General features: G+C 36.8%; 4 protein-coding genes across 4 annotated transcripts in view; 2 read left to right on the top strand and 2 right to left on the bottom strand.

Annotated features, from left to right (window-relative positions):
• Positions 1-26,492, top strand: part of LOC123543277 (E3 ubiquitin-protein ligase TRIM71-like) — a 201,560-nt gene that overhangs the window by 111,900 nt on the left and 63,168 nt on the right. The window lies entirely within an intron of this gene.
• LOC128549896 (uncharacterized) lies at positions 1,147-4,950 on the top strand. The gene is made up of 2 exons (XM_053527640.1): positions 1,147-1,270; positions 2,993-4,950. The coding sequence occupies exon 2, from the start codon at positions 3,074-3,076 to the stop codon at positions 4,319-4,321; it is 1,248 nt and encodes a 415-aa protein (XP_053383615.1). The 5' UTR covers positions 1,147-1,270; positions 2,993-3,073; the 3' UTR covers positions 4,322-4,950.
• LOC128549964 (DNA ligase 1-like) lies at positions 15,194-16,633 on the bottom strand. The gene is made up of 2 exons (XM_053527765.1): positions 16,597-16,633; positions 15,194-16,393 (listed from the first exon to the last, which is right to left on the bottom strand). The coding sequence occupies exons 1-2, from the start codon at positions 16,631-16,633 to the stop codon at positions 15,258-15,260; spliced, it is 1,173 nt and encodes a 390-aa protein (XP_053383740.1). The 3' UTR covers positions 15,194-15,257.
• Positions 19,055-25,449, bottom strand: LOC123535818 (uncharacterized). Its single transcript, XM_053527764.1, has 2 exons — positions 23,527-25,449; positions 19,055-19,279 (listed from the first exon to the last, which is right to left on the bottom strand). The coding sequence occupies exons 1-2, from the start codon at positions 25,447-25,449 to the stop codon at positions 19,055-19,057; spliced, it is 2,148 nt and encodes a 715-aa protein (XP_053383739.1).

Genomic DNA, 26,492 nt, shown 5'->3' with positions numbered 1-26,492 from the left:
AAAAGTTAAAAAGTTTGCACCAAAGTTGCACTATTCCCATTGAAGTTCGTCTATATCTCTTTGTCATGTTTAAGTTGAAGACACATATATAGGTATGTGTCCAAGCCACTTGCTTGGTTCATGACTTACGACAGACGCTGTTGTCTCAATCCTGATGACACTCAGTCAATAGACTCAGATTGTCAAGAGGCAGCAGACCTAATTGAAAAATTCAGAAGATATATTTATTACGATCAGTCTGCTTTCTAGCTTGACTTTCTATGTCCGCTATCTATTTAGTTTTGTGTTTTCTATGCTTGAAATATTTACAAAAATGATTAATGCTGTAGATATGTAAGGTTTAGGAAACATATGCAATAAGTGTCAAATATTTTATGTAAAATTCATTTGCTGACACCTTGTACGTAGATTTTTTTCAATTTTAAACACTCCCCCCTGCGACCAAGTACCATTTTTGCAGCATATATATATAATAATTATTTACAAAGGCATGTGAAATATTTTGTTGCGTCACTGGGGGGAAAGATGCTTAAAACGTAAAAATGATTCATGTTCATATTTTAATAGAAATGAGAATGAGAAATGTCTACAAAGTCCTCTTTTTTGTTCATAAACTTGTGCAGTTTACTCTATACATGTATCTCTATGGAAAACTTTGAAATCAGCTCTGTTAAATAAGCAGTGACACTCAGCTTAGCGATATAGGACCATCATGAACCTCTTGTTTTAGGATAATAGTCGTGGTCAGTTAAAACGACAGAGAAGATATTTACACACACAAACAGAGGATGCTCCAGTTTCAAACATCATTTATAAAAGATTAAGTGATAAATAATAAGTTTACTACTAAGATTAGAAAAGGGAGACCAATGCACACGTCTTGTGTGTCAATCTTATCAGTTTGCAGTTGAGTTATCGTGTAAAAAATGGCGACGAAGGGGAGTACATTGGACGCATCGGATGAACTGTTTGACTATTTATGTTCTCCGTGTAACAAACAAGACAAGAATAGTGAGGCAGTGAAGTATTGTATGGACTGTCAGGAATATCTGTGTGTAACTTGTGTTAAAAGTCACAGTAGTTTTTCATCCCTAACCGGACATACATTGGTGGAAAGGTCGAAGTTTGGAAATGCAAGTAGAACAGACAGCAAGGAATTACCGTCGGTGCCGACAGAGCGATGCAAAGTTCACCCATTGAAGCTCGTGGACATGTACTGTGCTGATCATGACTCGGTTGGATGTCATGTCTGCTTTACGATCAATCATAAGTACGTCTACTTTCGTTTTCAAAATAAGATCCTCTTATTCATTCTAATACTAATTAGATATGGAATACTTAAGGGTTGATAAAAGACGAGCACTTTTATAATTTCTGTTCTTTATTATTCGCCCCCCCCCCCCCCTTCGAAGGATAGGTATATTGTTTTGCAGATGTCGGTATGTAGACCAATCCGTTCCCGGAACAGTTAACATGACTAGCAGACGACCCCTATAGATTTTGAGGTCAGTAGTTTAAAGGCCCAGGTCACAGTGACCCGGAACAGTTAAACCGTTTCTTGACGATCACTTGAGAATGCTTTGGCCTAGGATCGTGAAAGTTGGTAGGGAAGTTGAGTATGATCAGCAGATGACCCCTATTGTTTTTGAGGTCAGTAGGTCAAAGGTCAAGGTCACAGTGTCCCGAACAGATAAACGGTTTCCGGATGATAACTCAAGAACGCTTGGGCCTAGGATCATGAAAGTTGATATGGAGGTTAGTCATGACCAGCAGATGACCCCTTTTGATTTTGAGATCAGTAGGTCAAAGGCCTAGGTCACAGTGACCCGGAACAGTTACACGGTTTCCGGATGATAACTCAAGAATGCTTGGGCCTATGATCATGAAAGTTGATAGGGACGTTAGTTATGACCAGCACATGACCCCTATTGATTTTGAGGTCAGTAGGTAAAAGGTCAATGTCACAGTGACCCGGAACAGTTAAATGATTTCCGAATGATAACTCAAGAACGCTTAGGCCTAGGATCACGGAAGATGATAGGGAGGTTAATCATGACCAGCAGATGACCCCTATAGATTTTGAGGTCAATAGTTCAAAGGTCAAGGTCACAGTGACCCGGAACAGTTAAACCGTTTCATGACGATAACTTGAGAATGCTTTGGCCTAGGATCATGAAAGTTAATAGGTCATGATCAGTAGGTGACCTCTATTGATTTTGAGGTCAGTAGGTCAAAGGTCAAGGTGACCCGATCAGTTAAACGGTTTCCAGACGGTAACTCAAGAACACTTGAACTTAGGATCATGAAAATTGATAGGGAGGTTGGTCATGACCAGCAGATGACCCCTATTGATTTTGAGACCAGAGCTCAAGGTCACGGTGACCCAGAACAGTTAAACCATTTCCAGACAATACCTTGAGAATGCTTGGGCCTAGGATAGGTTGATAGGGAGGTTAATCATGACATGACACATGACCCCTATTGATTTTGAGATCAATAGGTCAAAGGTCAAGGTCACATTGACCCAGAACAATAGAACTTTTGTGTACAGTGACCAAATAATTTCTGTTCCTTGTGAAATTAATGAATGCATCAAGGGGGGCATTTCGTGTTCTACGAGCTCTTGTTAACCTAGAATATATAATCAAAATTAGTTGTTAAGATCATGTCTCTGTCGGATGTGATGTTTATTACGCCTACTTTCGTTTTCAAAATAAGGTCAAAAAATAATTATTCATGTTAAATATTCATTTATAAATAATTGCTTGACTAAATCATGACACAAGTCATTTACATTTTTAAAAGAGCAGGGACTTTGTTTTTTGAACTTAACTTATCTGGACAAAATGTAGTATCAAAAGTATCATATTCCAAGTGTGAGTTACGCTTTCATGCACTAACAGTTAGTTTACTTTTTAAAATATACGCGTTAACTACTTTAAATGAAAAAATTGTATATTAAACTAAATACTATTCTTTTGTTTTCATTAAGCCATGTCAAGATATCCACTACATTCCCGAATATGTTGAAACGACTAAACTGGCGAAAAATATCAGGCAGATAAATGATGAAATGGACAAAACAATTTCCGAAATGGATAACTTGATGAAAAAGAAACAAAAAGATATAGAAGATAATATGAAAACAAAGGTTACCTTCTTAAAAGAAATCGAAGCATTTAGGAAAGAAATCAACGAAGCTTTGGATCGACTTGAACAAGCTTCTGTCACTGAAGTAGACGAAAATTGTGGTAAAATGGACCAAGAGTTGCGAATGGAATTGAAGACAATACAGGAAACTCTCGATAAACTTACTACATGTAAAGCTGAAATGGTATCAGCACAGAGGAATTCATCGCAACAGTTTGTTAATATGAAGATATCCGAGAATATAATATCGGATATGAAAAAGGCCACATTACGATCGACAAATGTACTGAAAGATAGCATGTCGTTTGAGAGAAATTCAGAGATACTGCATTTCCTTCGAAATCATGAATCACTTGCAAAGAAGCCACTTCTAATGAAGCACGGGCTTTACGAAGTTCAAAGCAAGAAAAGCTACAATGTAAAGTTGAATGACGACGTCAGTACTTGTGATATTTGGTCTTCTTGTATACTTGACTCTGGTGATATTTTGTTAGCAGACTATGAAAACAAGAAAATAAAACTTGTTGACTGTGAAACTTACAGAGTGCGAAATTCATTGAAGGTGTCCACCGAGCCTCAATCTGTATGCAAGATTAGTAATGTGGAAGCAGCGGTAAGCCTTTACAATAATACTGTACAGTTTGTGTCCACCAAGAATAAGCTTGCGCCTACACGCTCACTGACGTTTGGTCATTTTTGTAGAGGTATTGCTGTTATGGATGGCCATCTGGCAATAAGTTATCTATCAAAGGCATATATCTACACAATGAATGGACAGTACCTGAAGACAATAGAAAAAGACAGGTTCGGAAGTAACATGTTTCATCAGATTCGTGAGACTTGCTCGAGTGATAACGGTAGGACAATTCACATGGTTGATGATATGAAAGATCTGGTAACTATCGGCAGAGACGGTAATGTTATGTGGCAATATTCTAGCCAAGAAATAAAGGATACCTGGGGAGTATGTACAGACGGAAATGGCAATGTGTTTGTGAGTGGTGCGGTATCGAGAAATGTTACACAACTAGGATCTGACGGGGCGTATCTTGGAGAAGTTGTCTCTAAAGCACATGACTTAAATTGTCCAAGAGCAATAAGCTTCCATAGGAAACAACGCAAGCTGTTTGTAACGGATAGCAACGAACTACACGTATTTCGCGTTCAATAATTGGAGTTCGCTTCTGTTTAATGTATACAGAAAAAGCTTTAGATGACATTTTGTTTTACTTATATCTATGTATATGTGTTATATTTTTATTACAAAGACGCTGTGAAGAGTATTTAAACGCGCATATAAATATTTTGAAAATGTTTGAACTCTGTCAGACTAACATAGTTTGCATGATTCTTAGAAGATAAATATAAATATTTGCCCATTGCTATCTGAATCAGTTTTACGTTATAAGTACACTAATTGCATTTGATCATGTAGATTTTCTTATTTTGTCAGTGGCAAAATTTCTTCAATGAAAACATGCAATAGTAACGTAGATTTTGGTGCCTTCTTTCATCCTTGATCTGCCTGCTCCCTACATTCTGATATATCATTTGAATGCATCAAATAATTAATTGTATTGTTATATCAATACTTTAAATTCACAATAATTTATAATAATAAACAGCAATCATCATAGAAGCAGTGATTTTATTTCCTCTTATTTCTTTTCTGCATAAATAGATCCTGAGGATATTTGTTTCTTTGGAACAAATTTCTCCGAGAAGTGGGACAATTGTTATATTTTGACGTGAAATGTGAATATTATCTAAAATATTCCAAATTAAAGAAAAGCAAACATATTCTTTTAATTCAATGCGCTTATTTACATTGAATGTGGATTTTGCAACATATTTTATTTTCAGAGCGGGAAAAAGAGGCGTGTAAACAAAACAACAAGAGGGTCATGATGACCCTGAATCGCACACCTGAGTATATTGAACCACATGCTTCAAATGGCAAACTGATGCTAAAATATTAGAAAGTAGATCAGTAGGTCACATTTATGGTCACTGAAAGACAGTTTAAAGATTGGTGTGTAAAACTGTACGTGTCATCCAAATTTCAAGGCTGGATCTTAAAGTAGAGTGGTCACAAGCAAAAGTTCACGCACAGACACACGGACGACGTAGACCTACTGACCTAGTTTTTGACCGCAGTTAACCCAGTTTCGAACTTGACATAGATATCATCAAGGTGAATATTCAGACCAACTTTCATACAGATCCCATGAAAAATATCGCCTCCAGAGAGGTCACAAGGTTTTTCTATTATTTGACCTACTGACCTAGTTTTTGATGGCACGTGACCCAGTTTCGAACTTGAACTAGAAATCATCAAAATGAACATTCTGACCAGTTTTCATGAAGATCCATTGAAAAGTATGGACTCTGGAGCGGTCACAAGGTTTTTCTATTTTTGGACCTACTGACCTAGTTTTTAACCGCCCATGATCCAGTTTTAAACTTGGCCTAGATATCATCAAGATGAACATTCTGACCAATTTTCATGAAGATTCATTGAAAAATATGGCCTCTTGGGAGGTCACAAGGTTTTTCTATTTTTAGACCTACTGACCTAGTTTTTGACCGCAGTTGACCCAGTTTCAAACTTGACATAGATATCATCAAGATGAACATTCAGACCAACTTTCATACACCATGATAAATATCGCCTCTAGAGAGGTCACAATGTTTTTTCTATTATTTGACCTACTGACCTAGTTTTTGATTGCACGTAACCCAGTATCGAACTTGAACTAAATATCATCCAGGTAAACATTCTGACCAATTTTCATGAAGTTCCATTGAAAAGAGAGGTTACAATGTTTCTCTATTTTTAGACCTACTGATCTAGTTTTTGACCGCACGTGACCCAGTTTCAAACTTGAACCTAGATATCATCAAGGTGAACATTCTGACCAATTTTCATGAACATCCATTGAAAGGTATGGCCTCTAAGGAGGTCACAAGGATTTTCTATTTTTAGACCTGACCTAGTTTTGGACCGCACGTGACCCAGTTTCGAATCTGACCTAGATATCATTAAGATGAACATTCTGACCAATTTTCATGAAGATCCATTGAAAAATATGGCCTCTATGGGGGTCACAAGGATTTTCTATTTCTAGACCTACTGACCTAGTTTTGGACCGCACATGACCCAGTTTCGAACTTGACCTAGATATCATCAAGATGAACATTCTGACCAACTTTCATAAAGATCCCATGAAAAATGTGACCTATAGAGTGGTCACAAGCAAAAGTTTACGCACGCACAGGCGAACGACGCGCGATCACAAAAGCTCACCTTGTCACTTTGTGACAGGTGAGCTAAAAACGTCAGACGGGGGCCTCCGTGGCCGAGTGGTTAAGGTCGCTGACTTCAAATCACTTGCCCCTCATCGATGTTGGTTCGAGCCTCACTCGGGGCGTTGAATTCTTCATGTGAGGAAGCCATCCAGCTGGCTTACGGAAGGTCGGTGGTTCTACCCAGGTGCCCGCTTGTGATGAAATAATGCACGGAGGGGCACCTGGGGTCTTCCTCCACCATTAAAGCTGGAAAGTCGCTATATGACCTATCATGTGTCGGTGCGACGTTAAATCCAAAAAAAACAACAACGTCAGACGTCTTTTGCTGTAGCAAAGACACGCACAACATAGTTACTTTTCATAATTTTGATCATAACGTTTTAAATTTCCGTTAAGTAGTGATCTCTGAATTTATAATATTTATTCCTATATTTAATCCCATCTGAATCATTTTAGATGAAGATTGCAGTTTCTATAAGTTGCCCTTCAGCTTTCATTTTATGATTTCTTTCTCGCGCATTTCATATTATTTTGGTAAATACTACATAATTTTGACTTTACACGGCACTTGTACCATACAATCAAATAAACTATTACACTCTTTAAGTTCATTACTGTTCTCTATGCTTCTATCAACCATCAGAAAAAAATCTAATTGCTGCAACAGATCCTTTACGCAGATATAGGCATGTGATTAAAAGGTTCAGTATGGTTTACATTAAAAATGGTCTTTCTTGCAAACTGCTAATATTAAAATGGCATCATTCTTTTAGACGATAAAATTTTTAAGAAATATTTCGGAATCCCTAAAATTGCCACCTCTTTACGCCAACAACCTACCCGGCTGTCGAAATTATGCGTCATTTTGACATTACGTCAAACAAACGTTTTCCAACCTGTTTCGTAGACAGTGGAAATTTCAGTACGGAATGACTCGTTTTTACTCTGCGTTAAGTAACAATGAAACTGGAAACGTCAATAGTTTTCCAGATCTTCTGCATTTCATATCATGTGCGTGACAACAAGTTAATATGTGCGTCACTGTGTTTTTTTTAGCTCACCTGAGCCACCTGTGACCACTTGATGTCCGTCAACATTTTCTAGAAAAAACTAAAAAAATCTTCTTCTTGAAAACCACTAGGCAGAATTACACTAAACTTCACAGGAATGATCATTTGATGGTCCCCTTACAAAATTATTCAAAGAATTTATTTCCATGCAAAACTCTGGTTGCCATGGCAACCGAAAGGAAAAACTTTAAAAAATCTTCTTGTCCAAAACCGCAAGGCATAGAGCCTTGATATTTGGCATGTGACATCACCTAATGGTCCTCTATGAAGATTGTTCAAATTTTGCCCCTAGGATGAAAAGAGGCCCCGCCCCGAGTGTCGACTCATAGAGGAAAAAACTAAAAATCTTCTTGTCATAAACCACAAGACCTAGGCTTTTGATATTTGGTATTCAAGCTGAGTTCTTGATGAGACAATGTGTCAACGCATGGTCTATGCTTGTCAGTTAAAGTTCAAGCTCACTGTTCAAGGTCAAGTAAAAATTTGTATCTGCTCCATTACTTTTAATTACATAAAAGTTTTTTTGTCGAGCCCGCTTGCGGAATCGAAGACACAATTGTCCAAATGGCTGTTCGGTGTATGTGCGTGAGTCCGTCCGGATTTGTTTGTCCGGACCACAGTTTTTACATGCATGGAGCAATCTTGTTTATAGCTGGAATGAATGTTAACCTCAGTGAGATGGAGTGTCATACGCAAATCCTGGACTACTGTCTCAAAGGTCAAGGTCATAGTTTGGGATCAAAGGTCATGTCAGATATTGTCCGGGCCATAAATTTGATATGCATTGAGGAATCTTTTTTATATTTGGCATGAATGTTTAACGTAATAAGACGGAGTGTCATGTGCAAACCCCAGGTTCCATCTCAAAGGTCAAGGTCACGGTTGGAGGTCAAAAGTCATGTCAGATCTTGTCCGGCCCATTACTTTGACATGCATTGAGGAGTCTTGTTTATATTCGGCATGATTATTTAACTTAATGAAACGGAGTGTCTGGTGCAAATCCAAGGTTCCTATCTCAAAGGTCAAGGTCACAGTTAGGGGTCAAAAGGCGGACTCGACATGTTGCTTGTAGGCATCTGGTTTAGTACTACACAGAAATGTTCCCCATGATTAGGCTATGTGTCGCGCACATGACGCATGATTATCGGTCAAAGGTCTAGATCACTACTGAAGGTCAAGTTAAATTGTTTTTTCACCGATAGGGGACTTCTGTATTGCCACTGCAATACTCGGTCACTTGTTGATTTTGTCTTTTGGCAGTTTCTATTAAATGCAAGTTCCATAACCTCAGATCCGCTCTCTTAATTCCGGTTTGTTTATTTCTGCCCATTGATTTCTCGTTTAGCGCTACACCATTATTTTAACGAGACCATACCGCGCTTTTCATGGAATTGCACTCTGCGTGTCACTGAAATATGCATGTGCACTTCCGTATGAATACATAGATCTGCAGATGAGTCTAAATTATATTTTGGTACTAAGTCTTATAAAATGTGTAAATGTTGAGTTCTGCTCAACCCGGGGCTAGAGGGCGTGGACTGTACATAGCTTGCATTTCCACTACCGTCCATGTACAGGCTCTGTAAAACCGAGCCTGCAACATTTCGTTTGTGTCGTGTTGGGCAGCCTGTTGTTTTCCAATGTTTCTATTTCACGGAGTCAATAAGGATCACTTGTATGTGATATATAGGAAATTTAATACTTGTACAGGTACGCGTGCGTGCTGGATGTAATTCCTTTTTCAGTAAGCGTATAAAGTGTCATGTTTTCATACATTTATATTTACATTCGCCCTGTTCTTTTCCATTGAACATTATGACGTTCATTTTGTATGAACAGCAAAAAGAAAGGCGCCAACGTGACGTCAATACTGCTTAGTGATAATGGGCCGCTGTTTTGACTACGTCCGCGTATAGTCAGGGAGAACGTTCCTTAGATGTCGTAACAGTTGTTCCGATTGGTGAACAGAATGGCCGGGAAGCTGATTTTAATGTTAAAAAAATGTGTGCAATTTATAATATAATCTTGCTTACAAATTGAAAGGAAATATAATGTAAATACAATGTATAAGAAATGAATTAATTTTTTTCGCACACATTTTAGATTTTGACCCTTGTTCGAGTCTCTACACCCCAGACACCTTCTTATACTATATATTCATATGTTCGTAGATGACTTGGCTTTACATTTAAGCTACTTACAAGTCCATATGATGCCATCAGAGCTCAGGACAGGTATCAGAAAATGATTTAACTTGTTATATGCGGTAGTGTGCTGGCCAAGACTAAGCTGACCCGCCCCAGGGAGCCGTGAGAATTGCTCCAATGGTGTCATTGGTCTCATTGAAGGTAGTGCTTGGGTTTTCAGGACCGTCTTGACTGCTCTGACAAGTTCATATTTTTAGACTATTACCGGAATTTGACCTATGAGATTGACCCCTAGCCGACCGGGTTCGAACCTGACGTGGCCTCTTTTCTCTAGGTACTGACTTGTCCTTTGCAACAAGGTATCATTTATTAAAATCGGACATCAGGTTATGAAGATATGGCTTCTCAGACAAGGACCACCCCTCTATTTAAATTATATCCACCGCCAACATTATTTCTATTATTAAGCTTGTACTATATTATCATTCTTAGAGGGATAAAAGTTTGTATATTTTGTAAGACACGGCCTTTACATATAGCAAACGCAGCGAAATTCGTCCTCTACTAGTACAGACACATATCGATCTGACCCGAGGGACAGAGTGAGATAAAGCCCCCAGAGCAGATAGAGAGAAATCCTTTTTAGGTACAGAGTGGTTATTGTCCGGCTTTATTAGCCTAGCTCTTTGCGAATAGACAGACTGGTTCTTTAACGTGCCCGGTTTATAGCACTGATACACCTGGAAAGAACCAGTACAGGCCTCCTAATAAACATTGTTGCCTTCGATGGATTCGGACGGTGGACAGTGAACAACGGACTACAAACGGGGTCATCTCAAAGTTGTGACATTCTTTGCAAACCAATATAAGGCCACAGAAAATTATCAGATGTTTTAAGAAAACAAGGAATCTCTAGTTTTATAAACTTTATTCTGTATACAAAAACAAAACAATTTAATCGGAATCGTCCGAGCACACGCCAAGCTGCCTTAGAAGCTTGGGCACCTTCTTTGTGATGAATCGATTGTAATGAAGCTGGTTTTTACGAACTAGATCCATGAGCGACCTCTTCTGGGACACTTTACGCACGGGGTTGACTGCTGGAACATAATTATTGTCGTGTTCCAGGCCTTGACCGGCGGAAGTGGATGAAATGGCCCGTAGTTTAGATTGCGGCGGCGTCTCGGTATGTCTACTTCCTGCAGCCACGGACCCTTCTTCAGAGTCCGAGAATGCCTCCAAGGCAGCTTCCCGGACGTCAGACCCTCAAGCAGATGTCGAGGGGGTCTGCGATGAAGTGGTCTGCATCAGTCGCATCTCTAAGCGACAGATGGCCTCCGCCTCTCTCCTGTAATTAGAAAATAGACACAATCATGAATATATGTAGGTTATTGTCGGTGAAAAGCGATTTACTGTTGCTTTATCTTCACTTCTTATGCTTTATCAAATATGATATGTATAGTGCAAGAATGGTATATTTTACATAAAAATCAATAAAATTATCAGATGCCTTATGGCAAACTACGGTAAAACCTCTTTATTAATAAAATATGATGTGTTGGTGTTGTTAAGGCAGTGGTACAGGCTGTAAATAATGCAGACAACATTTATGGGAATTTTCTTCATTACTTCCAGCATTGACTAAGCAGTCAATTAATTTTAAACCACACAGTAGCCAAATGTTTGATTTCCTGTTTAGATAGGTTTTACTGTATACCGAGCACCAATAGCTCAGTTAATAATTCAGGGGGTCGAATTGCGTGAGTTCGAACCCAAGCTCGGCCAATACTTTTTCCGACGTTTGACGAAGGTCACTGCGACTTGAGTCATTTGTCTTCCGCCTCTTGGCTACCTACAGGTAGTTCATGTGGAAAAGTAGCCAGTTGCTTGGGAAGAATATTGTGTGGAGTACTGGTGAGAGAAAGCCAGGAAACGCACGGTTAGGCGAACTGGCCGCCATGGTATAACTGATATACTGTTGAAAACGGCGTTAAACTCCAATAAATAAATAAAATTTACTCTAGACAATGTAGGTACAGAATGATACGTCATATCTTAGGCGCCCGATCGTATTTACCCGGAATGGTAACAATAATCTATACTGCTCGATTTAGTGGTTACCAAAATAAATGACACCACACTCTACATAATATAACACGAAACGTTTCGAGCTGGGTCTTCCACTTTTTCTATAAGATAATGGTTATATTTTTACTTTAAGATATACATGTAAACTATTTCCTACCTGATGTCATCATTTTTTATGTGTTTTTCCCGCATAAGTTTTCCAAACTTGTGAGACAATCTATCTCGGATCTGCTTGCCCGCTGAAGTCGTGTACAGCTCCTTTACTGGCACAGGAAGATGACCTAGATTGTCCTTCATCTCATCGATGATGCGGTCCCAGTTGGTGGGCAGTGATTACCCACTTGTAATCAAATTGTAACAGACGACATATTTGTGCTGAACAACAAACATTTCCTTTCACTCGGCCTCATAGGATAAAAAAATCATATCCGTCGCTCCTTGTAAGCACGTGTTCACATTTTGATGAAAACCCGTGATAAACCAGGCCATAAAGCTGCATCGGAAGGAAAGTGTTTCATGGATATAATAATGTGTATATCATTTTTCAAATTATCACCAAATTACAATTTTTATTAATTGAATAAAGCGTCACTTACTGGTAGTTTTATCTCGTACCATTTTGGAAAACTGCAGGTGTGTACAACACAGGGCAAGTGAATCCCGTGCTATGCGAAAGTGGCCGGGCGACAATTTACCTTGACTACTAACGATTACAAAGGCGGAACAGGGGTTACTAAATGTTAAAGACGGAAGTATATATGAACCAGTTCCACGCCCATTGCAAACGAAGATGTATATGTGCATTTTAAACTAATAAGTGACATATATTCATAGAAAATTCACTAGTACAACTATCAGTTTATGATCTATGTTTTAGACGGTACAGTTAAACCTGTCTGTAAAGACCACCCACGGGAACAGAAAAACGTGGTCTTTGTTAACAGGTGGTCTCTTAACAGGTTTAATGTCATTGTAAGATAACATTGGTGGTTTTGCAATAGTTATCTTTTTGTTCGCATGTGGCCTTTAACACAGGTTTGACTGTATATGACTATTTTTACAGGTAGAATAGATGCTGCCAGACGCACATTGATTCAAGCTCTACTGCCTGCCTTAGCGCAACCACCCACGGATCTGAATGATAACTTGCACCAGGTGATCAATGCACTTTTGATAATGACGCGTCCGCCACCAAGTCCCCTACAGGACATAAGATTTCGACTGTTTGCAAACAATGTCAATCATTATAGAGGTCGTGATGTTTTTCAACTTTTTGCAACGAATCGTTACCACATTTTTTTAGGTGACTGGTGAAACATCCGAGACTTTGATACAGTTATGCGGCCTGATTGAGTTTGAGAGCATGTCCTGTCTGTAAGGAATAGACTTTTGTTATTCATGTTTTGGCTTCGTTGTTATCCAACACACCATATGCTCTCAACTATATTTTGCATATGCACAACAACTGTACGAGAAGAAATATGTACCATGATTCCTTTAGCTCACACAAAGTTAAGGGCGTCAATACTTTGGCCCTCTGAACAGGAATGGAGAGACATATAGGTATTTGATCGAAGTAAATAAAATATGTTGAAAATAATAATATTGTTACAATCAATCGTGTTACCACTAGACGGATGAACTGAAAGTAATTCAGATACATGTATATTGAATTCCATTCAAAATCACGAATCACTTGCAAAGAAGCCACTTCTACTGAAGCAAGGGCTTTACGAAATACAAAGAAAAGCTACAATTAATGTAAAGTTGAATGACGACGTCAGTACCTGTGATATTTTGGTCTTCTTGTATACTTGACTCTGGTGATATTTTGTTAGTAGATTATAACAACAAGAAAATAAAACTTGCTGACTGCGAAACTTACAGAGTGCGAGATTCAATGAAGATGTCCCCGAAGCCTCGATCTGTATGCAGGATTAGTAGTGTGGAAGCTGCAGTAAGCCTTTACAATAATACTACATTACAGTTTGTGTCCATCAAGAATAAGCTTGTGCCTACACGTTCATTGACGTTTGATCACAGTTGTAGAGGTAATGTTGTTATGGATGGCCAACTGGTGATATGTTATTCAACTAAAGCTTATATCTACACGATCAATGGAGACTTTCTGAGGACAATAGAAAAAGACAAATCAGGAAATAACATGTTCTGCCAGATTCGTGAGATTTACTCGAGTGATTCACTTGGTTGATGATAAGAAAGGTTTGGTAACTATCGATAGAGACGGTAATGTTATTTGGCAATATTCTGGTCAAGAACTGACGGATACCTATGGAGTATGTACAGACGGAAATGGTACTTACAAAGAAAAAACTTTTGTTTTGTTTTGTTTATTCTGCTAATTAAAAAAAAATGACATTCATGAAAAAAAATCTATCACTAGATTCAGATGCGAATGGAAATATCTGGCTATCGAGTAACTGTTTTGTGAAAGATTTTTATAATACTGTTAGGATGGATCGAGAGCCAAATGCTAAATAAGAAAAGCAATAAAAGTTTACTATATTTATTTTCACACTCAACCTGGTGTAAAAATATGTCAATATTTATCTATATAACAACAATATTTAACTGTAACCATTCATTGAATAATACCTGTATCTTATGAGTATTCATGCTCAATATATCTTCTTTATCTTTATATTTATCTTTATCTTTATCTTATTCTATCTTTACCCTTCAGATCAATATCCAGTCTCCAACTGATGGCCATTTAAAATTCGGCCTATTTATATGAATGTTTTTGTTTACATTGTGATGTCATCTAGAATCAGGTTTTCCCGTAAAAACTGGGTCGCCCTCTAGAATTCTGGGAAACAAAATGGCGGACATTCACAGCGTTGTTGCAGGAGCAACTTTATATAATTAATACAAGATAATACATAAATGATTGAAATAGTAATTATGGATATTACTTAAAAAAAGTACATTTCTTAATGTTATTACCAATAATGGTTACTACATATTTTCCGAGAAGTATTATTTTTGATTGAAAGAGCATTGCATAAAGTAGGTGGGGAACAGCACATCATTACCCCCACCTTTCAAGAATTGTCCCAATTCTTCAAGAAAAAAAATTACAGGTAAGAAATTTTACTTTTTAACATATTTTACATAAAATATAAAATCTACTTTTCATTTAAGAATATTTAAACAATGTCAATCTTAATAGCAATATATTTACTTAAATGAAACAGTCTTTTGTAGCTATAACAATACATTAATACATATAATAATAATGTTTTTCTTTTTTTCTTGCACTACTTAAGTGTCAATGTATTTTCCTGCAATATATGCACTAATTAAAGTGTCCATAATTGCGAAGTGTATAAATACACAATGTACTTGTACCAATATTAAAATAGTAAATGTTTAAAATATCCATATGTAAATGTTAATGTTATGTTAATCCTTTAGTCATCTTGGACTCCAACAATCTGTTTTCTGTATTAGTTATCACATCAGTTTTCCTTTAACATCTGTTTTCTATTTTATATTTCTTGATAATTGTTATAATTTCATATTCATATCCCTCATTTTCTAAAAATTCTTTGTCAATCTTTTCACATACTAGTTTTCTCTTTCTGTTTCTTCTATTTTCTTTCATTTCCTGAACTTTCTCAATGTCAATCATCTCTTCATCCTCTTTTATTTCAATTTCTCTGTACAAGTTCTTAAGTACCTTCTCTTTATCAGTTTTCTTATGTTCATCTTTCTTTCTTTTTGTATCTTCTTTCTGTTTTTCCTCCTTTCTCTTACTTTCTTTGTCTTTCTCATTCTTATTCTTGTTTTCCCCCTCTTTTTGTTTTTCCTCCTTTTTCTTGCTTTCTTTCTCATTTTTGTCCTTTTTCTCTCCTTTCCTAATTTCTTCCTGATTTTTCTGTCTCTCTTTCTCATCTTTTTCCTTCCTTTTATTTTCCTCATTCTTTGATTTCTGATTTTCTCTTTCCTTTTTATTTTTCTCTTCATTTATTTGTTTCTCCTCTGTTTCCTTCTTTTTATGTAACTCCTCTTTTTCCTTCTCTTTCTCTTGTCTCGCCTTCTCTTCTTTTTCCTCATGCGCCTCCCTTTCTTTTTCCTTTCTGTCTTTCTCCTCTTTTTCCTTTTTTTCCTTTTCCTCTTTTTCCTTCTTTTCTTTCTCTAGCTTATCTTTTCTTTCTTTTTCCTCTCTGTCCTTCTTTTCTTTTTCCTTCTTTTCTTTCTCTAGCTTATCTTTTCTTTCTTTTTCCTCTCTGTCCTTCTTTTCTTTTTCCTTCCTTTCTTTCTCTAGCTTATCTTTTCTTTCTTTTTCCTCTCTGTCCTTCTTTTCTTTTTCCTTCCTTTCTTTCTCTAGCTTATCTTTTCTTTCTTTTTCCTCTCTGTCCTTCTTCTCTTTTTCTTTCCTTTCTTTTTCCTCATTTTCCTTCCTTTCTTTTTCTTCCTTCTGTTTCCTTTCATTATCTTCTCTATCTTTCATTTGTCTTTCAACCTCCTTTTGTTTTTCCTTCTCCAACCTTTCTTTTTCAATTCGTTCCTTCTTTTCTTGATCAATTTTTCTTTTCTGTTCATCTTTCTTCTTTTCATCCCACTTCTGACACCAAAATGTTAGGATGGATCGAGGGCCAAATGCTAAATAAGAAAAGCAATAAAAGTTTACTATATTTATTTTCACACTCAACCTGGTGTAAAAATATGTCAATATTTATCTATATAACAACAATATTTAACTGTAACCATTCATTGAATAATACCTGTATCTTATGAGTATTCATGCTCAATATATCTTCTTTATCTTTATATTTATCTTTATCTTTATCTTATTCTATCTTTACCCTTCAGATCAATATCCAGTCTCCAACTGATGGCCATTTAAAATTCGGCCTATTTATATGAATGTTTTTGTTTACATTGTGATGTCATCTAGAATCAGGTTTTCCCGTAAAAACTGGGTCGCCCTCTAGAATTCTGGGAAACAAAATGGCGGACATTCACAACGTTGTTGCAGGAGCAACTTTATATAATTAATACAAGATAATACATAAATGATTGAAATAGTAATTATGGATATTACTTAAAAAAAGTACATTTCTTAATGTTATTACCAATAATGGTTACTACATATTTTCCGAGAAGTATTATTTTTGATTGAAAGAGCATTGCATAAAGTAGGTGGGGAACAGCACATCAATACATATGAGCCGTGCCATGGGAAAACCAACATAGTGGGTTTGCGCCCAGCATGGATCCAGACCAGCCTGCGCATCCGCGCAGTCTGGTCAGGATCCATGTTGTTCGCTTTCAAAGCCTATTGGAATTAGAGAAACTGTTAGCGAACAGCATGGATCCTGACCAGACTGCGCGGATGCGCAGGCTGGTCTGGATCCATGCTGGTCGCAAACCCACTATGTTGGTTTTCTCATGGCACGGCTCATATGTTAAATTAGTTTTAGAAGTGTGTAGTGTTTTAATCTAACACTCATCTCAATTTATACACTATCATAAACATTCATAATTTATGTTTGGACGATCTGAGGTTTTCCACTTTTTCTACATTTCCTAGGTATTGTGAAGTAGTTATTAACACTTTCCACATAATATTGTATCTAAAATAAAATAAAGAATATCAACATACCAAAATGCAGTGTTACCATGGTTTCTGCTTTTTCCTCTTTCTAATTTCTCTAATCAACTGCGTTTCCTGAGATGAAGTTATATATATCACATAATCACTAGCTTGTAACTAAATAGTTAAAACATTCCGGAGGTCACAATACTCGACTGGGGAGCGGAGTGGTGGTTAAGTGATTAGGGTGTCAACTGCACGACTTGGAGAGTGTGGGTATGAGCCCCACTTGGATCACGACCACATCTTCTCATATGACACCAGCACTGTTTTTGTTTTCTTCAGGAAGCGGGCTCGATAGTACTTAATCGAGCTAAAGTAAACTTATATAAACTAACACTCGATTGGTTACAATTGTTAAAGAGCGTTACTTCATCATATGAAAAACGTGCATTTCCACGAAATTGTCCAGGGAAGGAATACTTTCCGTTTCCACGTTAGAACCTTTCATTTTCCCAAAGCTTTGGCGTTTCAGATTTAAAAACAGCAAAATCAAAATTATAAACTACATAAAAACATGCATGTGAAAACCAACATAGTGCGTTTGTGACCAGCATGCCTCCACGCAGTCTAGTCAGGATCCATGCTGTTCGCTAACCGTTTCTCTAATTGTAATAGTCTTTGAAAGCGGACAGCATGGATCCTGACCATGCGCAGTCTGGTCTCGATCCATGCTGGTCGCAAACGCTTTATTTGGTTTTCTCATAGTGCGGCTCATATGAAGGTAGTTGGCCTTCGGCCTCCATATAACCTTTAAATGGTATCAATTCCTCATGAGGTATGAGTTGTAATATAAGAAAAGGGTATTTCATTTTTCGGTCAGTTTGTTTGTTAGTTGGTCGGTAAACCATTTACATTCCAATCAACATCTGCAAAACGTTTGTACAACCGTTTCTGTTACAGAATTCTTGAAAGATGTCAGAAGGCACTCTTGTTGATTACGTTGGACGTTGTAGACGTTATGGAGGAAATGACTAGTGGAAATGCTCCTTAAGCGTTCATCTCCTTAAGCTTGAACAAATGAAAAACAATATCAAAGGGAGTGGTGGTCTAGTGGTTAAAGTGTCTGCTGCTCAGTTCGGAGGTGATGAGTTCGATCCCACCAGTCACGATCATATTTTCTCATAAAAGTCGAGTAAAGGAAGCGGACTTGGGAGTGATTCAAATAAGGTTCAAGCTTTCATCATAATTGAACTTATATAAAATTATAATCTTAATTTTTTATAAACTGATAAAAACTAAATGAAAAACGGATTAACATTATTGACCTATATTAGATATCTTATGACTAGGCGCTACTTTCCTGTTACGAAATCAATACATTACTTTAATGTTTTCTACTTCAGTAACTATGAAAAAGTTAATAAAACTGTTCAAATGAGAAAGTTTCTAAAAACCACTTACTAAAATACGTTCATTAATATGGTATTAGAGCTTTCTAAATTTGTTTCAGGAAGATCCCGAAGAATATTACATATTTACGTTTTTTATTTCCTTTAAAAACTGCATAAAATGTTACATATTCGATAACGGACTGAATACGAGATTGGCAGAGCGGATATTGAAGGTTCAGTTATAAGCGTGCCTCGGATAAAACGTATCCTTGTTCAAGATCTTTGGAAATTTAATTAAAAGTTAAATTTAAGTAAAATCATGTTTATTGTTCATTATCCGACAACTATGCCAAAAGGAACATCTTTCGGTGGTCTGTATTGTGTAGTGCTTGTGCTGACGTCACCAACCACGTGATTATCTTTTGATGACAGTTCTTCTTTTGCATTGTAGATGGCGGTTAGAAGAGGAAATCTTTCAGCGTTGCAGTAATGTTCCAGAAAATCGTCTTGATCCATAGACATGACGCCGGCTATACTACGATTGTAAGCAAACCTCACCTAAAGTACAAATACAATACCTTTGATTAAAACGCAAGAACAAAAAAGAAGGCCATAAACTAAATGCAACTAGATCTATACATTATTTGGTTTTAGAAATCTACATATTTTTAACGTAAACTGCTCATCGCCGTATTGTAACCTCACAGCGAAAGATTTTAGATACTTACGTTATTTATACGCCATTTTACAGTCACCAGTAATTGTTGTATTCAAAATCGCATGAAACGCAATCTTAAAAAAGTTGTAATTGACATACATATGACTTTTCTCTACAGTATATATATTTTTAAAATTACAAAAACTGGTTTGAAAGTTAAGGCATTGCAGTAAGAACGAAATGTAATTCTTGTCTCAGTAAAAACGGTCACAAAATTAAATTATGTGCAAGTAATAGTCCTTTCAATGCAGTTTCCGAAAAGGTATACGCCATAAAAGGTCGTAGGTAACCTATTAGTGCATTCGAAGCACATATATACACTTAATTACATGTTTACATGTATTACGTTGGCTGATTTCTATTGATCGTTCTGGTGTGTTAGCACTAGCACACCAACACGCCAAAACGATCAACTAGCAGGCCAATACGTGTTGGCGCGTTTGATCAGACACAAAACTCATATTGTTTTCTTTGGAAACAAATCCAAACAATCACATTTCTATTACATGCAAAAACATGTCTTTCTTTACTTTAATTCAGTGTTGTTGTATTTCTTGGCAGTTTGGGATTATAGAGTCTACTCAAGTTATTTGTATAACAGTGTGCGTACCTCTTATAGCGGATAGTGTCTGAGGTTGTCGGGGGAGGGGCGTGTGAGGTGTTGCACATTTAATAACCTCTCATGAACAATGTCAGTCAAGCTGCGTTCTATGCATCCAAATGATCTTCTTATAGATATACTCGATTACCAACAGCAGTATTTAAGTGTCATGTGGCGGTCCCTATTTTGGCTCAGTGTTGTTATATTTTCTGTTCATATGAAATCATGGAGTCAGTTTAAATCATTTGTATAATAGACCTGTATATCACATTGTTTTGCAGATAATGTCATGATAGATTTTATTTTAAGTGGTCATCGTCTCGAGCTAAATACTGTCGAAAGAAACGGCTTTAAAAATATCATATTAAACAAACACATTAATATCTTAGTAATCACTCCGTCGATGGATTCCACCAGGAATGAAATGTCGAGAGTGATAAATATAAGATGTAGAACTTGCTTCATAACTGACCTAACATAAATTAGAATTAAATAAACGATCTTGATGCCCGACAAACCATCAAGTAAATATAATATAATAATTAAGTGTAAACCATTTGGCATCGTGAAACTTACAGTGGGAGAGTTATTTTCATTGAGCCATACGTTCTTGCAGAGTCTTGAGTGCAACTCTCCTGACCATTAACATGACCGTGTTTTAGTAGACTATACGATTTGTAAGAAATAAACAACACACACATTGAGGTTAAGTTTGAATTGCATTTTTGGTGACCATTTAAGAAAAAGGTATATCAAATATGACCACAAACTGGCTGTGGTCTTTAAAAATTCAAATGTAGAACAGGAAGACTTTGGAGACTTGAGAATGTACTGAAAACAAAGGTCATTTGATTCATGTCTAACTACAAATGTTGATGTTTAATATTGGTAATTACGCATTAAGAATCCAAAATTTTAAACTTGAAGTTTGGAGTCGGCACTCCAGCATCTGATTGGTCGTTTCTAAGCTCAGAGTTGAAATTGACCAATGGCAAGGTAGTTTGAGACTGGTCTCCTAACCTTTATAACCTGAAACTGTGTTTATCTTAGACTGTGTTTTATAGTTTTTATAGTGGTACATGTGTTAGAGGAGAGATACACATGTTGCTCGTAGGAGACCCAGGTACTCCATGCTTTTCTTTATGTCCCATGTTGTAAATTTGAATTTTATTTTCAGCATGCCTGTGTCTTCCACACTTCCACAAACATTATATAATTTAGTGAGTTATCCCCGTTCAACCAGATTAAAAGTACTAATAAAGAAATCATAATTGTTTATACTTGTACGAGATCATGATGAGTTTAATCTCCTCTTCGACAATTTGACGAAGGATTGGGCCACAGGATTGGGCCACCACACAAGAGTGGTTAAAGTCGGAGAATTCAAATGATTTGCCCCACACCGATGAGCCCCACTCGGGGCGTTGAATTCTTCGTGTGAGGAAGCCCTCCAGCTGGCTTAAAGAAGGTTGATGGTTCTACCCAAATGCCTGGCCTTGATAAAATAATGCACGTCAAAACAAAATTGACATAATATGTTTTGGTAAGAGGGGGAGGGGCTTAGGTCTGCTATTTTGGAGAAAGAAAGAATAGCTTAGAACGGGGGCAAATGTGAATAAAAATCCTGATGTAATGTCTGTAATTATTCTAGAGAAAAAAAAACTAAATGATTTGAAAATCATTTTCTGAGGGAACGAGTTCTATAAACAACCCCTAATATACATGTAGAAGGAACATATCTCTGAACTGAGATACTGCCGAAAAGCACTGAAATAATAGCAACGAGGCTGAACATATGGTTTTGATATAAGTTGAACAGAACATCATGATAGTTTCAAGTAAAAATTTGGTCAGATCAAAAGTCGCCATATGACCTATAATTGTGTCGGTGCGACGTTAGACCCAACAAAATAAAAATAAATGGTCAGATCAATTACTGATATTCTTATATCTTAGTCACAATTCATTCAAATTATTAAATTGGTTAAAAAAATATGAAATCATATTATTCTTGTCTATGTAGATAGAATGATATTTATTTTAGAATGTTTTCTGTCGTTTCAGGAGCGGGAAAGTCACAATTTCTTAAATATGCTTCTAAAGTAACTCCCCGCTAAGTACTGACTACAGGTATAGGAAGAACCTGCGCCGGACTTACAGTTACAGCTGTGAAGGTTAGTCACTGTTTCTCATTTACAGTCAAACCTGAGCTAAACACCATCTGTGTTCTCCAGTCCTGATTGTTTCAGTATGTATTAAAGATACAATATGCTGACCGTCTCGGCAATCTAGTGGTAAAGCGCGCTTTGAGTGCGGAAAGTCAAAGGTCAAGGTCACAGGGGCAAGAACATGGAATACTGTTTCATAACTAAAGAACCATTTGACCTAGAAACTTCAAACAACCTATGATGATAGGGCTTACGGAGCAGATGATTGATATTGTTTTTGAGTTCACTCAAAGGTCATCAAAGGTCAAGATCTCTGGGGCCTGAACACGGAAAACTGTTTCCGAGCGATAACTTGAGAATCATTAGACCCAGAATGTTGAAAGTTCATACATGCAAAGCAGATTATCCCTATTGCATTGCTTTTCAGTCACTAAGCCAACAATCAGTGTCTCTTTAATTTTCGCTCCTGCCTTGCCTTTTATTACTTTGCTTTAGGGGAAACATGTACTTTTCTACAAAAGCGTCTTCTAGTGTATATTGATATATTGAAATTAAACTTGGCATATAGTTAGCTTATGAAAATCAAGGTTTGGACTGTATATGGTGCTGTGGGGTCATGTTCAGTGTCATTTTTTAATTAGTCTATATATTTTGAATCGTCCATCATGGCACAAGTATATATTTTGTTTGGTAAAAAAGAAAGAGGTAGATTTCATATGGTCAATCTCATATTTACTGGTTGCTGGATTATTAATTTAGATAGAACTCTCACCAACTTGATGTATAGCAAGCTTTTATGAAGAAATATTTGTGAATTGTATTCTGAATAGCTGTTACTAAAATATAAACTGGATTTCATTTCAGTAAGTAATTAGGAATTAAATATGGTGGTGTAACTTTGTATGTAGGTAGTGTGATAGAACAGAAAGATTAGGGATAAGTTGTTTTCCTTTTGGTCACTAGGGCCAACATTAGATCAGATTTAATAGATAATGATATATGTTTACCAAAATATTTGGGTACAAGTTACAATAATTAAATAAGTTGCGTTTTCTTTTCTTGAGTGTATTATAGATACATGTATAACATACATAGTAATAATATTTGTAAGTGGAATTTATGGAGCTGATAAATTATTGTCATTTGTTGTAAAACAAATATTAAAGCAGAAATGTGTGTCCATTTTATGTTATGAATGAAGTTATACTTTAAGTCAGGTCATTTCAGCACGCTAAAGAAATTGCATGGATATATTTTATTTACACTATGCATGCTATTTCGTTATCTTGAGCTGATAACAATGTCCGCCAATATAGACCTCTTGTTCACGATGATTGTAGCATATAGACTGTGGGTTCTCTAATCCAGAATTTAAGACTGTCTCACCTCGCTTCAAGTTTCTAGAGATATGATGTATGGTGTCATTGTTGAAGCAGCACACCAGAAATGATCCATCATCTAACATCAGCATTCCCAATGGTGCAACAAGATCATTGTGCTTATATACAGCTGATATATCACCATGTAATGTCACACTGACTACACTGTTGCTATCACAGTCACTGATGTAGATATGTCCGGCATCTTCGCTTAACAGTATGTAGTTTGGGGTGGCAAATATCTCATTGTTAAGGCTGATTATGTTATTGACATTACCTTGTGTATCTACTATATGAACACTATTTGGATCCCTGCAAACCACATAGAGTTGACCTTGATGGTAAGTTATACCTCTGCATTGTTGTTTCACTGGAATACTTCGGCTGATTGACAGTTTTCCAGTTTTTGTCATTATAAGGATCTCTTTCTTATCTGGCATTGTCACAGCAATCTGGTTCTGAGGCAGTACAGCAACGTCATATGGGACTGAGTCAAACGTCTTCTCTTGTATAACAGCTTTACTTTGTTTGTCCACTACCTTTAGCTTTTGGTTGTTGTAATCAGCCAGCATAACTCTGTGAGAGAACAATACTGCACACCCTGTGATACTGCATCTACATGTAGTCTCATCTGACTTTATACTTACATTTATATTTCCTATGTCAGTTAATTTTGTATATACTTTCTTCTTCCTCGGAGTCACCAGAGTAGTGGATAGGCTCAACTGCTCTTTCATTAGGGTAGTTGACAGGTCCAACTGCTCTTTGTCCATCAGAGTAGTGGAAAGGCTCAACTGCTCTTTTTCCATCAGGGTAGTGGATACGCCCAACTGCTCTGTCTCCATCAGAGTAGAGGATATGTTCATCTGCTCTTTCTTTACCTGGGTAGTGGATAGGTTCAACTGCCTTTTCTCCATAAGGGTAGTGGATAGGATCAACTGCTCTTTCTCCATCAGGGTAGTGGATAGGTTCAACTTCCCAAATATATCTTTCTTTGTAAGGAGGTTCTCTAATTGTTTGTTTCTTTTAAATGTGTATTGAATGCTGGTCTGATCCAAAGATTCTTCAGCATTCTTCAAATCATCCAACTTAAGTTTGGATTTTGCTTGTTTGATTAGGATGTAAAGTTGCCCATTCTGCTGCGAAGTTTTGCTGTCTTGTATACTTGACTTGAATTTCATGATATCTGAAGAAGTTGCTGTACATGTTTCTATCACATTTTTGACTGTTCGTTTATCTGTGAACTTCTTTTTGTCGGCCTCTGTCTGAATTTGCTTTTGCAGTTGATCTAAGCGATCATTTATCTCTTTGCGGAACTTAGTTATTTCTTTTATTACGTGATCGTAGGAGGAATCCACCTCATTGTCTTGTAGTGTTGCCTTTTTGAGCAGGGCATCCATTTCTTCTATCTTTCGATCTAGTGCTCTCATTGTTTCCCTGCACTCGTTACTATCTCCAATACCTGCACATTTATCAGGTATGTAATCAGTTTTACATGTCCTGTGATTCAGAGTTATACAATCAGTACACCCAAGAAATTCATGGTTTGTGCAGAAGAACTTGATGATCTCATTTTTGTGAATATGACACTTTTCGGTACACACTGCTGAATCAGTACTATCAATGGTGTGTTTGTCAATGCTATCTATATCAAGAAGATTATGATGTTTCGTAGCTTTCATCCTTTGGTGATAAGCAAAGCAGTTCTTGCACATGTATTCCTGACAGTCCACACAAAATCCATGAGCTTCTATATACTGGCCAATAGCCAAGCATGGTTCACAACTGTAGTCAAAATCCTCTGTTGTACCTTCAGATACTGATGCACGAAAATCAGAAACCTTCCGACCTGACACTGCCATGATTTTGATTGTTATTTTAGATCTTGTCATTGACTCCTTTTCTTTTAGTTGTCAAAATAGATTTTTGGTTAAATAATAATTTGTAATATGAAAACACTAATGTTAATGTTCCTTTCTAAAACAAATCTAAAACTTAAATCTTAAATGTGGTGGATTATTTTAACGTCCTCTTTTTCCTGCCTAAAGTTAAAGTCCAGAAGCAAACTGATAAAGGTGTCTATTTACACTTTAACTTTTGTTTAAACATCAGTTTGATAAACTTTCGTCATGATATCAGTTATGTTAGAACACGTGCTGCAACATGAACGCTACGTATTTTATTCAATCAAAATATGGATCATTAAAGATAAGAAGAACTTGGTCAGCCCTTAGAAAGCATTTTCTCTGTAATCTGCATGCAGCTTGGTCAGCTTCCTTTACGATATCAATGTCAAGTTTGGCCACCCTAATTCTGCTCAAAAGGGAAGTGCAATATCGCGACTCGCTACCTGTAAGACCGTCCATGCCCAAAATTTTCGCATCTAGGTGTACCCTGCTACCTTAAGGGAAATCTGGCAAAATTAAATTTTGAAAGAACTCTTTAATTTATGCGGTTTCAAATAGTTTAGAACCTCTTCTTCGATATTCTAAACTTTCTGGGGACTTAAAACGCTACCTGACGGCACAGCAGCTCAAAAATGGTACGGTGAGGACACATAAAAGCATAAAAGTCAATATACACGCATACGATTTTTTTAGATTCTAGCTCCAGTAACAAGGTTCTGGTACAGTAAAAACATCATTTTTATCGTTATTAATCCACACAGCGCATATTTGGCCCACCAGCTATGCATTTTGTCAATCAGGGGGATGTTCGGACGGTGGGGACCCCATGGAATAGGAAAATAGGGGGTGGGGACATTTTATTTTCGCAAAATGGTGCAGAATTGCCCTTATATCATTCCTAATGACAAAATACGTTAAATCATGTCAGAAAATGGTAAAAACGGATGTACTGTACGTTCTTTGTCTCATAGCGACAACTTGTAAATTTTGGCTAAATT

The sequence above is a fragment of the Mercenaria mercenaria genome, chromosome 17, assembly GCF_021730395.1.
Source record: "Mercenaria mercenaria strain notata chromosome 17, MADL_Memer_1, whole genome shotgun sequence".
Lineage (NCBI taxonomy): Eukaryota > Metazoa > Mollusca > Bivalvia > Venerida > Veneridae > Mercenaria > Mercenaria mercenaria.
Note: the sequence above shows the minus strand (reverse complement) of the source record. Positions and strands in the feature narration are given on the sequence as shown.